This window comes from Telmatherina bonti (assembly GCF_933228915.1).
Source record: "Telmatherina bonti genome assembly, chromosome: 10".
NCBI lineage: Eukaryota > Metazoa > Chordata > Actinopteri > Atheriniformes > Telmatherinidae > Telmatherina > Telmatherina bonti.
Genome location: NC_136628.1, coordinates 38049202 through 38066356, shown reverse-complemented (window position 1 = coordinate 38066356; position 17155 = coordinate 38049202). Strand labels below are relative to the sequence as shown.

At 43.5% G+C, this 17155-nt stretch overlaps 1 protein-coding gene across 1 annotated transcript; it reads right to left on the bottom strand.

Moving 5' to 3' along the window:
* Window positions 1-517: 517 nt before the first annotated feature.
* LOC306761350 (uncharacterized protein) lies at window positions 518-14357 on the bottom strand (the record flags this gene model as incomplete). The annotated part of the gene is made up of 9 exons (XM_079247475.1): window positions 518-1254; window positions 3942-4227; window positions 4578-4824; window positions 4895-5049; window positions 5127-5272; window positions 8912-9001; window positions 10255-10392; window positions 10865-12101; window positions 14136-14357. 9 exons carry the CDS (start codon window positions 14355-14357, stop codon window positions 518-520), a joined length of 3258 nt encoding a protein of 1085 aa, XP_079103601.1.
* Between the last annotated feature and the right edge of the window lie 2798 nt (window positions 14358-17155).

Sequence of the window (17155 nt, the reverse complement as noted above, 5' to 3'; positions counted from 1 at the left end):
GAACCATTCCAAAGCTACACCCCATCCATCTGATTTCCTACCTCGTTTTCCTGCTTAGGTTTTTAGATGGTTTGAAATCTCCATATTTGTTGTGATTATTCATGGAAAATTGAGGAGGAGATGCCTCCATGATTCATGAGCCTCCTGAAGGTACAACGATGTGCGCTCCTGCCACGGTGCACATTTATGTCAAAATGTTCTTGTTTTTAGATCTTATTTATGTTATGATCCTTTTTGTTGTTTGAGGTAAAAAGTACTTGGATGTTCAGTTGTTGTGGTTTGTCAAAATGTCAGTAATCAACAACGGATAATATTAGTTACGGTACTGGTAACATCCGGTGGGCATGCATGTTTTTAGCTAATCAAAGCAACTCTTTAGTTTCCCATTTTGATCATTTTTGGAACAAAGATGGTGATTAGAATGACGAGAAGCTGCTCAAGCCTTGAATTTGTCCACAAACCAAAGGATGAGGAGGCTACGTCCACATCTTCTACACAGTCCACCTCCCAGGCTCCATCAGATGGCTTTTCCCAGGATGAGGATGCTCATGAGGAAGAACATGATGAAGAAGAGCCACATGAAGAAGCGATCCATTACCTTGGCAACCTTCCTCCACTCCCCAACGCGCACCTGACCCGTTCGCTGATCCAGGTACGAGTTGGCGATGTACTCAACGTTCCTATGCAGATGCTGGTGCTGGCAAACGCATTGCGTTCTCAGCAAGATCTCCTTCACGTTCTCCCCAACTGCACCTCCAATGCCTTTCTTCTCCTCCGCACGCTCGCTTCCTCCTCCAGTACCGGCCCCATTCGGGTCGCCAACTTGCTCGCCGCTTCCACTGGCAGCTCCTTTCGCCTCTGAGTGGTCGACGGTGATGAACAGATCCTCTTTCCATGCCATCTGCTTGGTTACATCATTCTCCACCTTCAGAGATGGTCCCGCTCCGTCCACATCCACCTTTCCTTTCCACACCCTTCCGTTCACATCCCAGTTTGTTCCCTGGGTGGCGCCGCTGTCCGGTGGGATGTCAGATCCTTCCTGCGCCATGGCTTGTTTCCTGGACGGAGCCCCTCTGAGGCAGCTCTCGCTCACCTCGCTGACGAAGCAGATTCGGGCGAGGTAGTTGAGGACAAAGCGTTCGGCCCACTTCGGGACGGGCCGGGCTTCAGAACCACAGTGGTGGATGTTCATGATGAAGATGGTGAGAGCTGTGGAGGCAGTGACCATCGTCATGGTGGCGATGTAGTACTTTCCTGGTGCAAAAGAAAACAAACATTTAAAGGCGTAAATTTAGTTGTTTGAGCTAAAATATTGAAAAGATGGTCTCCAAGGAGACGAATATTTAAGCAAAGTTTACTTGGTATTTTCTCAGCAACAGACCTTCCCCAGTAGCTTTCATGGACACAGCTGGACTTCAGTCAAACAAATAAAAGATCATGTCATCACATCTTCTGTGGCAAATTCACCTGGATCAATGCATCAACCAGTTCCTCCGTGGAATTTCTGCTGCTGGACGCAAAGCCCCGAGCCATGGACAGCAAAGTAATTATGGCTGCTGACTTAAATCCACTGACTCAAACAAGACGTACAAACTGCCACATATATAGTCACTCATCAGCCAGGAACACGAGGAACAAGGCCAAAACCAGCACAACAAAGAATGACAGCGCTGCACAACATTCAAAACAAATGAAACAAATGTGTAAAACATACGTGGCGTTTAAAGACAGGGACACCAGCACCACCACAACCCGCCCTGCCACGGTTAAAGCCAGATGGAGCTCCTCATGGACGATGAATTCACTGAACCAAAACAATTTTTTCTGTTTCTTGTAGCCGTGAGAGCAAGAGGACAGGTCAACAAGCACCACACGGCCCCGATTAACAAGCCCTTTCAACCAAAATCACCAAATACGTCGAGTGGGAGCTTGGATGTTTTCAGGTGAAAGTAAACATCGATCTTGTGTTCCTGAAAAACCTACAAACCAAGTGATGTTTGTGCATCGTGCCTTCACGTGACTTCCTGTCACAAGCCAAATGTCCTGCCTTGTTCCTCTGTTTTCTACCAGAAAAACATCTGAGATTCGGTTGTTCTGTTCTGTTTCTGCAGCGAGCAAGCAGCCCTACAAGCCCCCAACCGCTGAGAGATCATTGATCCCTGAGCTGCGATCGTTGCATTGTAAATACCTGCTGACAGAACTTATAGACCTGCAGACCTTCTGCTCATTGCAGCGCCAACAAACATACGACCTCGACTAAAATCTGCTACGTTACAAAAGCAAAGAGAAGCTCTGCGGCTGAACTGCACCTCAGCACATCCTCAACATTCTTCCACTCCCGCTCTGACGGGAGGAACATGTCACATCCCAGGTTAATGTGTTCTTCTCAGCCGTAATCTAAATCCTCTCAAACTCCTGAAGATCTCAGGACAACACGTTTGCCAGCTGAGACTCAGAGTCCACTATCAACCTGTTCCACCATTAAAACCAGACCTGTTGGACTCTTAGATTTTAAACTTCTGTTTATTTTTGCTCAATGTACAAAGTATTTACAGAGTCCCAAGCATTTTTGTTTTTATTTGCTCAAAGACATGGTTTTCCCCCTTCAGATGACCACATAAGAAAATCACGACTTTGATCCTGGGATCACTCCACATCAGGAAAATGAAGAATAAATTAAAAAGCAGAAAAAGGAGTCTTAGATTTACCAAAGTGTATTTGATGGAGAAGAACCTGGACGTTCACACGCTGCTGCTGCTGCAGAAAACCTCCAGGTTGTTATCAAAGAAGCTGCGTTGTACAGAGGACACTGGTGTCCATGGAGGACATGTTTTGAAGTTACCAGTGATGCAGAGATGGATTTTGGAGTTTTTGAGAAAAAAACCAGTTTTCAACTCATTATATACGACTTCCAACATCGTGGCTTCAAACACTCAGAGTTTCACTGTCCTGCCTGCCATCTACATCCAAGATGGCAGACACATTTGGCCGAATCCGGGCTCTTTTGGCTCCAAGCGGCAAAAGCCAAAAGCTGCAGTTCCCCCTTCATCCACAAGGGGCTGCAGAACAGAGCAAATCCCCATAGACTCCCATGTTAAAAAGACCAACTTCACAGCAGACATAAACATGCTTACAGCAGAAATACACGTGTTTACAGCAGAAATAAACATGTTTACAGCATAAATAAACATGTTTACAGCAGAAATAAACATGTTTACAGCAGAAATAAACATGTTTAATGTTGGTACAAAAACATTTTAGGTTTAATAGGTCCAGGTTTACCTTCATGACAACTGTGGGTGGATTTTTTATTTTTTTTTAAATCCCCTGTTTAGAAGTAATTTCATCTCAAAATTTGGCATATTAAGAGGCGTGTCCTTTTGATTGACAGGTACCCAATACCCCGCTTCAAGATGGAGAAATGTAGAAAAACCACCGTTTTTAGCCTGTTAACAGCGTATTTTAGCTTTAGCCCACCTACCTCTGTTAGCTGGTTTTTGTATTTTCCAGGAGAGACGAAGCCCATAACACTGCCAAGATGGTGATGGTAGGAACCGCCCAATAAGCTTCAAATTGAGCTCTTCAGAAACCTACTGGTGAAGTCACAGAAGCTCCGCCCATTTCTTTATATACATTCTAAGTTTGGCCAAACACAATGGCAGATGAGGGGCATATTTGGGCCGAATTTTGTTTGCTTTCTGAGGTTTATCTTCTAATGAAAATATGTGTTGCATCATCATGAAGAGGAGAATCACACAAAACCGTGGACTGTTGGACACCGATTCTTCTAAAGACTAAAACAATCAGGATTCCCAAAAGGAAGCTGCTGGACCACAGTGGAAACCGGATTCGCTGCAGCAGAACCTACATTTGGTTTTGTTTAATAGAAACAAAAGAAAACAGAAGGATTTTTATGTGTAACAAGGTGGGTCTGTTCTCACCTATCAGAGGGACGCTCTCTGATGGCGGCATGCTCTCAGCCACCAGCAGCTGAAACACAGTGAGGGCCAGCAGCACCGTCACGCCCAGAGAAACCTTTTCACCCGAGTCCGCCGGCAGGTAGAAGCCCAGCGGGGCCAGGAAGGAGATCATCATGCAGGGGATGAGGAGGTTGAAGATGTAGAAGGAGGCTCGTCTCTTCAGGTGGAGCGTGAAGGTGATGTCTGGATACGGGTCTGAGCAGCAGCCATACAGGATGACGTTCTTCTTGGCTGGCATTCCCAGAACCTGGTGAGGCAGGAGATCAAATCAAAGATACTTCATTTATCCCAGAGGGGAAATTCAAAGCTCATCCAGCTCATCCAAGGTTTGACATACAGACATGTAACATTGATGACAAAAGAATCATACAGAACCAAACTAAAGCTTCGGCCACGCAGCCAGTTTTTTTTTCTACCAGCGCTGCCTTATAACAGATAAGAACAGAGATACATTAGGATCATAGGGGGCTTGAGGGGAAAAAAGGTCATGTAACCCCGGGTCGCGCCACTAGACGACGCAGTCTGATGAGACAGAGAAAAAAATGTCGTAACACTCATTGCAGGATGGAGAACAAGTCGCTGGCATGGAGAACTCACCTCCCATTCCACGTTGGGGACAAAGTCGGCCAGATCTGCACTGTCCAAAGCGTTGAAGAGGTCCATCTGGTTGCCGTTGTGGGTCCAGGAGCCGAAGGTCAGGTGACACTGCTGCACGTCAAAGGGGAAGAAGGCCACGTCCACGGAGCAGGAGCTTTTAGTGATGGCCGGCTGGTCCCACATGACCTGTCCATCATGACGGAGGACAACGTTTGTCTCCATGGAGCTGGAGAACTCATCGTCTGCACTGTGGAGCGAAAGAGGAGGAAGTCACATGAAAGGTGAGACAACAGAGTTCAGATGGAGGCTCCACATACCTGTTGTACAGAACGATGTCAGGCCTCCACACGTAGCTGCTGGGTATGCGGATGGTGTCCAGGCCGTCGTAGTCCTCCTTCTTCCAGGTGAGGTAGGCATCCATCCACACCTGGCGGATCCACAGGTAGGTGGTCAGAATCTGGTTCCGTTCATCCTGATGAGGCAACGCACAGATCAGCTCGGTGCTCAAACAGCATCAAGCCCAGAATCTGCTGGTCTTGTTTGGGTTACCATGTCTATGATCTGGGAGAGGGTGATCTGCAGCGTGACGTTGATGATATAGTCGGTGTCCTCCACCGGCCGCAGAGCGTTGGTGTAGTTGGAGAACAAGTTGCTGAGCAGGGCCTGGGCATAGCGACCATGAGCAGAGAAGCAAGCTGCGAAGACGAAGAGATGTGCTCATTAGTTTAGCGATGAATGGGTTTTATTTCTGCCCTTCCAGGGGAAAAAAAACAGAGATTTTCATCTGCAGAGACAAACTCCTCCTAAAAACAGATAAACAAAGTCATGCTTCTCGTAAAGGCCAAGCACACACGCAGAATGACGCACCCCTCGTCACTTTGCAGGGTTCATGTTTATCATGTTACGGATGTCAGATCAATTAATCTCTTTCTTCTACCCTGCATTTTTATTAGCTGGTAAGATGTAGAAGATGAAGCTGTTCGAGGGCTGCTGCCACCGTTCTGTCTGTACATGTACCAGTATCCTCTGGATGTTGGGACACATGGAGCTTTGAGCTTCATCAGAATTCTGGATCTTTTACTCATAATTTGTTTTACAAAGCTTTGAACGGTCTTTATCAGACTAAAGGTCCATTTCTGCTCCTTTACATACGCAAGTGAGGACGTCCATTTCATTACCATACGTCTCCATCGTCCGTCTTCCATGCTTCTTTACGCTGCCATGGTTGTTAAGTCAGTTCATCCACTAGGGGGCAGTGCTGAGTTCAGAGTTCCTGCTGCGTTTCCAATCGGTGGCGGTAAGGCAGTGTCACAGATTACATTCATCCAAAAACACCAGAAGAAGAAGAAAAGCTGTTCTGTAGTGCTTTTTATTTGCCAGTTTCTGTGTCATTTTGGCTGGTTGTGTGAAAGCATAACGACTTGACTGACAGAGGAGATGACCCAAACTGTCCATCAACAGCACCGTCAGACACTGGCATATTCATACTACACACCTTTGCTTCCTTCCTGCGTCTCAGCGGTCCTGTGATCGAGGAGGTTAAGACCTTACCGTCTTCGCTAACTGGAGTTTTATCGTTTTAGAGGCGAAGGCAGCAGAGCTGATGATGTTCTGTCTGATGGGGAGGAGATGCAACTTCTGACCTTCACAGAACTGCACATGTGCAGAGACTAACTAACAATAAACATTATAGTCATTCATGTTTATTCTTCAAAGTAATAAATCTTGAATTATTACGTATTATTATGAGATGTTGTTAAGGTCAGCTTGTTGAAGTTCTCGTGTTTGAAGCTCTTTGAGGGCTTATCTGAGGTCTCCGCTGCATGTTTCTCCCTCAATCTCACCCAATTTCATGTCCATTTACTGTAGAATAAAAACCAGTGGAACCAAGAATGTCTCATTTTTACCTCAATCAAGGCTGAACATGGCTCCATTATAAGATCTAGAGGTTCCAGAAAGACAGAAGAAAATATCTGTAAATGAAAACGACCATGGTGTTGTGGAACAGCAATGTTTTTCCTCCAAATCTCTAAAATTTGCCAAAGACTTATTCCTGGACAAAGTCAGAACAGACAGACGACATAATAAAGGTAGAAGAAATTAACTGGAAGCGTTGATGGGACTAAAGGGATGAATGATGATTTAACAATAGAAATAAAAACATCATTATGGATCTATTTTTCATGGACACAACCGGCTGTGGTGAAAGCTTGGAAATGCTGCCCGAGAGACCTGCAGATTTTCTGCTTATATGGTCTCTGAACTTGGTCTGAACTGCCAGCTGTTATCAGGCTGAGTGAAGATGAGGCTTCAGCTTCGTCATGGCGCAGATGGACTGTCGGCCAAATCCAACTTCTGAAGGTGCTTTCATGGGTCTGATTTACAGCATTGCTCTTCTTTAAAGACCAACTTCTAACTTCATATAATTTGTCCAAAAGACGGTTTTGTACTTTTATCACAGATTTATTATTGATTGTGACAGTTTTTTTTTGTTTTTTTTGTTTTACCACACTAATAGTCTGAAAACCCAACTGGGGGTTTTAAACTGAAAAATTAATCCAGAATTCGAGTCTGAACCAGTGTAAGTTTAGTTTGTTTTTACCATTTCTTCCAGTCAGAATTATTGTAGTGCAAAGTGGAACCAGCAGGGGGCAGCAGACAAGAATCAGGTCACTGAAAACAGCAAAGTTTTTACCATAAAGCAGGGGTGTCAAACTCCAGTCCTCAAGGGCCGGTTTCCTGCAGGTTTTTGTTGTTTCTCTTTACCAACACAGCTGATTCAAATCAAATGGATCCAGCAGCTTCTCGTCAACTTATTTATGAATGTTGGTCAGGTGTGTTGGAGGATGGAGACACCAGCAGGAAACTGGCCCTCTAGGACTGGAGTTTGACACCTGTGCCATAAAGGGACGAAATGAGTCTCCGAAACTGAATTACTGTACATGATACACCTGCTGTTAAAATGCTCCAGGAGCAGTTCTCCAGGAGCCAACCTCCAGGTTGAAGGACTTTCCAAGTTCTCCAAGTTCTTCTTCTCCAGATGATCTCACTCTGCTTCAATAATGCCAAAGTCCAAGTTCTGGAGGGGATCCGTCCCTACATCAGACCTGTTGAGGTCCAAGTTCTGGAGGGGATCCGTCCCTACATCAGACCTGTTGAGGTCCAGGTTCTGGAGGGGATCCGTCCCTACATCAGACCTGTTGAGGTCCAGGTTCTGGAGGGGATCCGTCCCTACATCAGACCTGTTGAGGTCCAAGTTCTGGAGGGGATCCGTCCCTACATCAGACCTGTTGAGGTCCAGGTTCTGGAGGGGATCCGTCCCTACATCAGACCTGTTGAGGTCCAAGTTCTGGAGGGGATCCGTCCCTACATCAGACCTGTTGAGGTCCAGGTTCTGGAGGGGATCCGTCCCTACATCAGACCTGTTGAGGTCCAAGTTCTGGAGGGGATCCGTCCCTACATCAGACCTGTTGAGGTCCAGGTTCTGGAGGGGATCCGTCCCTACATCAGACCTGTTGAGGTCCAAGTTCTGGAGGGGATCCGTCCCTACATCAGACCTGTTGAGGTCCAAGTTCTGGAGGGGATCCGTCCCTACATCAGACCTGTTGAGGTCCAGGTTCTGGAGGGGATCCGTCCCTACATCAGACCTGTTGAGGTCCAGGTTCTGGAGGGGATCCGTCCCTACATCAGACCTGTTGAGGTCCAAGTTCTGGAGGGGATCCGTCCCTACATCAGACCTGTTGAGGTCCAGGTTCTGGAGGGGATCCATCCCTACATCAGACCTGTTGAGGTCCAGGTTCTGGTGGGGATCCATCCCTACATCAGACCTGTTGAGGTCCAGGTTCTGGAGGGGATCCGTCCCTACATCAGACCTGTTGAGGTCCAGGTTCTGGAGGGGATCCGTCCCTCCATTAGACCTGTTTCTACAGATCTTCAGCCCAGTTCTTGGGTCATGTGACCGCAGTCTTTTCTGGCTCCATGACGACCACGTTTCCATGGAAACTGTTTCTGATGAGGTTCCTTTCATATTTCTGGTCTTAGAAGTTTGTTTTATCAACAGTTTCAGGAAGTTTCATCTGTTTGTCCAAAATCTTTTCTGTTATTTAAACGTTTTTCAGAAGTTCAGAAAAACATTTTATTTTTCAAAATTTTTGCTAATTTTTACCTTTTTAATAACAATAAATAATAAATTATTCTTTATTTGAAGAACATCTCACCATATGTGCACGTTATGTGAGTTGGATATTTAGTGTTTCTCTGCTCATTCTTATCAGCAGCAGAACATCCTGCAGCTGAAACAACACACACACACACACACACACACACACACACACACACACACACACACACACACACACACACACACACACACACACACTCATAAACCCCATTTCCCAGCTTAATTAACCTGCTAATCACCTCAGCTTTAATCACAAAGCGTCTGACTGATAATTCCTTTAAATCCTGTTTACAGTTAATGACAGAGGAGGAGGAGGAGGAGGAGGAGGAGGAAGAGGAAGAGGAAGAGGAGGAGGAGGAGGAGGAGGATGTCGTGGCTCTGATGAATCCATCACAGTCAAACAGAGAAGCTGTCGGTAAACTGCTGCATTTAAAAGCAGATTTTATTCATCATCACGCGAGTTTGTTTGTTTGACCTCGTTTTCAGACTCCAGTAATTTAAAGTTTGCAAAATGTAAAAGATCAAAACTGGACTGAAACTGGAGCTGAAGACATTTCAAACGATTAAATAAAACAGAAAATCAGGATAAGTTATCTGGTGTTGAAAAGACAGAATATCTGTAAAGAACTGAAGTAAATATTAACCTTTTACAGTGTTGGAAGATGGATAGATGGATAGATAGATAGATAGATAGATAGATAGATAGATAGATAGATAGATAGATAGATAGATAGATAGATAGATAGATAGATAGATAGATAGATAGATAGATAGATGTTATATCTTTCTTTGTTTGATGCACCTAGGCGTCTACTTCTGCTTTGTTTCACATGAATGCTCATTTCAAACGATGTCGTACGTCTCCGTTCTCATACGTCCACGTCTTTAATGTTACCATGGTTAAGTCAGTCCATCCACTAGAGGGCAGCGCTGAGTTCAGAGTTAAATTCCATGTTTGGAGTTCACCACTATTGAGCTGTTTACAACCATCCAAAAACACCAGAAGAAGAAAACCTCAAAGTTTTTTTTGCTGTTCCTCTCCCGGTTCTGTGTCGTCTTCTTCCTTCACTTCTCCTTCTATGGTTAGTTTGTTTCACTGGTTACGGGTCAGCTGTACAACTCAACACAGCCCCCACTGGTTTCTGGTGGTATTGCTCAATTTTCTGCATCGACTGATGGATAACTAAGCTAAAAAACGGACCAAATTACGCTTGTAACTGGACAAATATAGCATTATTGGCTAATTCATTTACTTCTTAATTTCACTTTATTTTTCTGTTTTCTATGTTAACTTTAATGCATCAGTTCCCTACTGCGTTGACTGAAGTTAGTCTGAATCCGAATTCTTAAAAACAAACTGGTTTTATGACTAATATTTACTTTTTTATGACTCAGCGGGACTGATCTGTGGAGCTGAGGCTGTGAGAGTTAGTTACATATGTCTCCATCATCGTGGTGCAACTGGAGATGTTAATAACACACTCGGGTTGCAGATACCTTGCACAAAAAAGGAAGCGCACGAGGCTGCTGTCAGTTTGATGACCTTCAGATATGAAGACAATAATTTATTACTGAACTCAAACACAGCTGGAGAGACTTGAAGGCAGCAGGGTTTGAGTGGAAACATGCTCTGTGCTAAAATGGAAACGGGGAAGTTAATCAACTTAACAGAAAAAAGTTTTCTCATTAACAGGATCAAACAGTCGTTTCAGTTTCATTTCAGGCTCGTTGTCAGAATAAAATCTGATTTCATATTTCTGTCTGTACAAACATACCGTTCTGCTCTAAATGTGGAATGAACTGATGTCCCTGAATGCAGCAGCAAGTTGCATGACTGTAGGATGATATGACTACCTACTGGTATGGACCACCTCAAGAGCAAAGTAAAAAACCTCCTCAGTCACGACTTATCCCATCCGAACACCTATAGGACTCATCATTACCTCATCATTCATAGACATAAATCCCCCTGAAGGACCAACTAGAGTATTCTCTACAGCTACGACAAGTTATAGGACATCTAAAATTCCGTTCATGCTAGTTAGAAGTTTTTTTCTGGAAAACTTCAATCATCCCTAAATCTAAACTGTCCAATAAACCTTTGTACCGGACCTATCAACCCCTACGATACCATACTCATCAACCTTTATGATACCATACTCATCAGCCTTTATGATACCATACTCATCAGCCTTTATGATACCATACTCATCAGCCTTTATGATACCATACTCATCAGCCTTTATGATACCATACTCATCAGCCTTTATGATACCATACTCATCAGCCTTTATGGTACCATACTCATCAGCCTTTATGATACCATACTCATCAGCCTTTATGGTACCATACTCATCAGCCTTTATGGTACCATACTCATCAGCCTTTATGATACCATACTCATCAGCCTTTATGATACCATACTCATCAGCCTTTATGATACCATACTCATTAACCCCTATGATACCATACTCATCAGCCTTTATGATACCATACTCATCAGCCTTTATGGTACCATACTCATCAGCCTTTATTATACCATACTCATCAGCCTTTATGATACCATACTCATCAGCCTTTATGATACCATACTCATTAACCCCTATGATACCATACTCATCAACCTTTATGATACCATACTCATCAGCCTTTATGATACCATACTCATCAGCCTTTATGATACCATACTCATCAGCCTTTATGATACCATACTCATCAGCCTTTATGATACCATACTCAATAACCCCTATGATACCATACTCATCAGCCTTTATGATACCATACTCATCAGCCTTTATGATACCATACTCATTAACTCCTATGATACCATACTCATCAACCTTTATGATACCATACTCATCAGCCTTTATGATACCATACTCATCAGCCTTTATGATACCATACTCATCAACCTTTATGATACCATACTCATCAGCCTTTATGATACCATACTCATCAGCCTTTATGATACCATACTCATCAGCCTTTATGATACCATACTCATCAGCCTTTATGATACCATACTCATCAACCTTTATGATACCATACTCATCAGCCTTAATGATACCATACTCATCAGCCTTTATGATACCATACTCATTAACCCCTATGATACCATACTCATCAGCCTTAATGATACCATACTCATCAGCCTTTATGATACCATACTCATCAGCCTTTATGATACCATACTCATCAGCCTTTATGATACCATACTCATCAGCCTTTATGATACCATACTCATCAGCCTTTATGATACCATACTCATCAGCCTTTATGATACCATACTCATCAGCCTTTATGATACCATACTCATCAGCCTTTATGATACCATACTCATCAACCTTTATGATACCATTTTCATTAACCTTTAATTGTTTTAACTCTGATTCAATTAGTGTAAAATGTTTTTAGAGAAATAATATCTTAAAACCTGCCAGATCTCTGTTCATGGAGATATCTTAATGAATAAACAGGGTTCCACTGAAATGGATACTGGTCCTGATATGCATAAAGCTCCTAATGAATGTTATATTAATGTAACCTAACATCTAGCCAGGACCAGAAGAATCTCCATGATACAATCAGGTTCTGCAGTAATGAGCTTAAACTAAATCTAAACCTGTAAATGATGCTAATTTTCTTTGTATTGGAAGAATCTTGAAGTCTTTGTGTGAATCGACCTGCATCTCGACTTTGTTTTATCTCACTTCAGGGTACAAATGTCTCCACGGTTCGGTGAACAGATGAGTCAGCTGTTGTTCATCTCCCCGAGGAGTTAAAGCGTTGGTGCCAGGTCTGAAAGCTCGCCATCTGGCTTGAAGTCGGACTCCAGCTTGCATTGTTTCACAGAGTAAAGCTCTGATATGATGACAGTTGGAAACTTTCAGTACCTGAATGTAGCATAAACCAAAGTTGGAGCAAGTGAGCCATCTTTTATCTAAACTTTAACCCGAATTTACCGCTAAACTCGAACAGAATCAGAATCTGATCCTCCTTCCATCAACAGAAGAGGTCTAAAACATCTGCAGGAAGGAAGGAGATTAAAGATGAAAAAATCTCATAATCAATCATGATTGAATGAAATAACTTGTGTTGTGCTTCACGGACCTCTAAGTCCATATAAAATACTTTACACTGCAGATGAAGCTGCAGGGTTTTCACCATGAAGGTGTTTGGATGGTCCATATTGGACTATGTTGAGGTTACTCCTCCTTTTATCTGGATTCTGGTGTACCTGACATCTGGTCTGCTTCCAACCATCGACTTAATGTCAGATCTTTATCAGCAGGACAGGCTGGTGTTCAGGTTTTATAAGAAAGAAAACCAGCAGCACAAGGATGAACATGAACCCACTCATGGGTCTGAAAAGTCTGGGGAAATAATTCCTAAATCACGTCTGCTTTTAATGCAAAATATCACCAGTACCCAGCTCCCCCCAATATACAGAGATTCCTTCAGATTCCCTAAACATTTTATATTATCCACTGTAGAAGGTGGGATCTCCACAACTTTTACACTCCTTTTGTCTCAAACTGATGAAGCTCTGTCCATCTTTCCATCCAGGAGACTCTGCCTCTCTGAAATGCTCCTTTTCATACCCAGATATGTTACCGACCCGTTGTTTCGGACTCTAATGCTCCTCCAGTTTGACTTTTCCAGCCTTCTTTGCTCCTGTTCCAACGTTTACAGACGTGTTGCTGCATCCGATTCAAGTCGGCTTATATTCTCCATGTGATGATAAAATATCAGTTTCATCCTCTGACATGTTGTTTATCATCTACTGGGAGTAAAATGGGACCTGATGACACTGTTTTTAATGTTTTCAGCATGAAATGTAAATAAAAGCCAAATCATAACCAACTACATGTTTTTAAACTGGAAGATTTTCAAGTCTTAAAACTAAATAAAACAAATAAAATCAGAATAAACTGCTTTTAATTTGATGACTTTAGATCTTCTTTGCATCAATCTGTTTATTCCTGATTTCTCCTGAATGTTACTTTACTGTACAACAAATATTCCCAAAAATGAACAAATGAGGTCAAGCAACAGAAGAATACTGAATAAAAGCTGTATTTTTAGGGAATATTTATACATTTATACAATATTTATACATTTCTTCAACAGATCTGTTGCTGAACTGAGTGTTTTCCATTTTATTTTGGCGTATTTCATTATTTCCAGACATTCTGTTAAACATGAACCGAACAGAAAATAATCTCCACATTTACTTTTAACAAATAATATTTAGTTCTGCAGAAGTTAAAAGGGGATGAAATTATACCCTACCACTGACATCCTTCACGTTTCTGATGGAAGAACCGCTCTGCGGCATCACATGAATTCACCGGAAAAGTATCTGAAAATGTTTGTACCTGGGAGGAAGACGAGGAGCAGGAGAAGCGCCGGTGGTCTGCAGCAGGGGAGCTCCATGCTGTTCCGGCTCTGGATCTGATGAAAACGACTGGATTCCAGCTGTGATGGGACTCTGAGCGCCGGCCGTGCAGAGAGGATGAAGCACACCGGGAGGGAGGAAGCTGCTGATGCGGGTCGCTGTGTTGCTGTAGTGCGGTGGTCTCTGATGTATGAGGGGTCATTAGTGCCACGCAGGCTGCAGGCTGCAGACCATGTTAGGAAAACTCAGCTGCTTCCTCACGGCGACGCTTTCATCACTTTCCAACAACCGTTTCTACAAACAGCAGAAGCGGAGCGTCAAACACCTGATCATTAACCAAAGATTCATGAAAGGTTTGTGTCCAGGAGGTGTTTCCTTCAGCTACTGTGGAGTAAACTCTGTGTGTGTGTGTGTGTGTGTGTGTGTGTGTGTGTGTGTGTGTGTGTGTGTGTGTGTGTGTGTGTGTGTGTGTGTGTGTGTGTGTGTGTGTGTGGTCAGCAGGTGGCGCTACAAGCTACAGATTACTGGATTAAACGGCTTACTAACTGGAAACACTATGAAAGAAGAAGATGCAACAAAAACTGGCAGCTTTGGTCTTTCTGGAGAAAAACAGCTGATTGATCAAGTGGTAAACCGTGCAGGTAGCGTGTTCTGCTTCTCATCATATGTAGCGTGTTCTGCTTCTCGTCATATGTAGCGTGTTCTGCTTCTCATCATATGTAGCGTGTTCTGCTTCTCATCATATGTAGCGTGTTCTGCTTCTCATCATATGTAGCGTGTTCTGCTTCTCGTCATATGTAGCGTGTTCTGCTTCTCATCATATGTAGCGTGTTCTGCTTCTCATCATATGTAGCGTGTTCTGCTTCTCATCATATGTAGCGTGTTCTGCTTCTCATCATATGTAGCGTGTTCTGCTTCTCATCATATGTAGCGTGTTCTGCTTCTCATCATATGTAGCGTGTTCTGCTTCTCATCATATGTAGCGTGTTCTGCTTCTCATCATATGTAGCGTGTTCTGCTTCTCATCATATGTAGCGTGTTCTGCTTCTCATCATATGTAGCGTGTTCTGCTTCTCATCATATGTAGCGTGTTCTGCTTCTCATCATATGTAGCGTGTTCTCCCAGTTCATCTCAGAAGTAATCCCAGGAACTAGTACTTCTAGAATGTTGTATAGTGGAACTAGAGCTGAGAGAAGCAACCCAGGAGGGGTTCTGGATCAGTCTTGTCCAACATCAACCCTTCAAACTTCCAGACTTTTCTTGTTCTGCTGGTTTGTTTTGTTTCTGTAAAGCCGCCTAGAAGCTGAACTTTAAACACAAGCAGACACATCGTCTTCTTCGCCACTTTCTGCAGCCGCCTCCTGTAAAAAGTGTCGGAACAGTCTCTCCACAATCGGACCATATGTGGCGTCCAGTTCAGGGATGCCAGAGCGAGAGGAGCTTTCTGAAATGTCAGATTGTCCCTGAGATCTACATCTCAGTTCATCCCAACCTGCACACGAGGAGCTCTGCAGCTGGAAGCTGCACGGAGGGAGAAATAATACATAAAGTCTGAGGACGAGATGAGGACGCATGGAGGAGATTAGAGGATTAGCAGGAATTAAATTGGCCATCGGAAGCAATGGTGATGAAGTCAGAGGGTCAATATTCACACTTCATTTTGCTTTAATTCAGTTTTTTTTTCTCTTTATCTGGATCCTTTGAGTTTTACAGAAAAACATGAGAAGGAAAGAGACAAAAGCTCACAAATGTAAGTTTTTTTGTTTCAAAAGAGAAAAAAGGATGAAGGACAGAAGATGTGGTTCTAACTTCGCATCGCCTCTGTTCAGCTGGATTCGTCTAAACTCAATGAAATCATACAATGTTGTTGGAGGATTTCTCAAAACCTAATTCACAAAACAACAACTGTTGTAAATCAGTTTTATAATGTGCTAAAATTAAACTGTGGGGTAATTCTGTGTTATTAACATCTTGATAATGTGTTACTAACGTGTTAATAACATGTTCTAACTACAGTCATTTAGCAGACGCTTTTATCCAAAGTGACTTACATATGAGTGAGAACAACACAAGCATGGAATCAAACAGTAGAGGACATCGTAGGAAGGTGCTAGCGGACTGTCCAGTTGGACGCAGGTCCTTCCATGGTGTACTACAGGTGTTTGTCGTTTGGTTTTTTTGTGTGTTTTTAGTCACCCTTCCCACCACATAATATCACCGATGTTATAATACAAAGAATTAATACCATAAAGTTTGTTGGAAAGAACTGGGCTAAGTTCTCCAACTTTCCAACAAATACAGCTAAACTAAGTGTTGAAGTTCTCCTTGAAGAGCTGAGTCTTCAGCTTGCTCTGAAAAGTAGACAGGGACTCTGCAGAGCGGACAGAGTTTGGGAGATCATTCCACCACCGTGGAACAACAGAGGAAAAGAGTCTGGCTGGTGATTTAGTCCCACGTTGTGGTGGTAACACGAGGCGTCTTTCACTGGTGGAACGTAGCTGTGGAGAGGGAGTGTAGGTCTGGATTAGGGAGTGAAGGTAGACGGGAGCCGTTTGAGTTATTGTTTTGTAAGCCAGAAGCAGAGCTTTAGATATGATGCGTGCTGCAACTGGAAGCCAGTGAAGAGCGATTAGCAGCGGAGTGACATGAGCTTGTTTGGGTTGGTTGAAAACCAGTCGTGCTGCTGGTTCTGGATCATCTGCAGAGGTTTAACCAGCATGCAGGCAGACCTGCCAGTATGGAACTGCAGTAATCTATGTGTGAGATGACCAGAGCCTGAACCAACAGCTGAGTTGTGTGTTCTGTCAGGTACGTCTGATTCTCTTGATGTTGTAGAGAGCATATCAGCAGGTACGGGCAACCGAGGCAACATGGACCTTAAAGGTCAGCTGGTCATCCACCATGACACCCCGATTCCAGGCAGCAGACGTAGGAACAAGTGTGACAGAGTAGAACTTCATACGTATCTGCGGAGGTAAGGAAGGATTGGCTGGACAGAC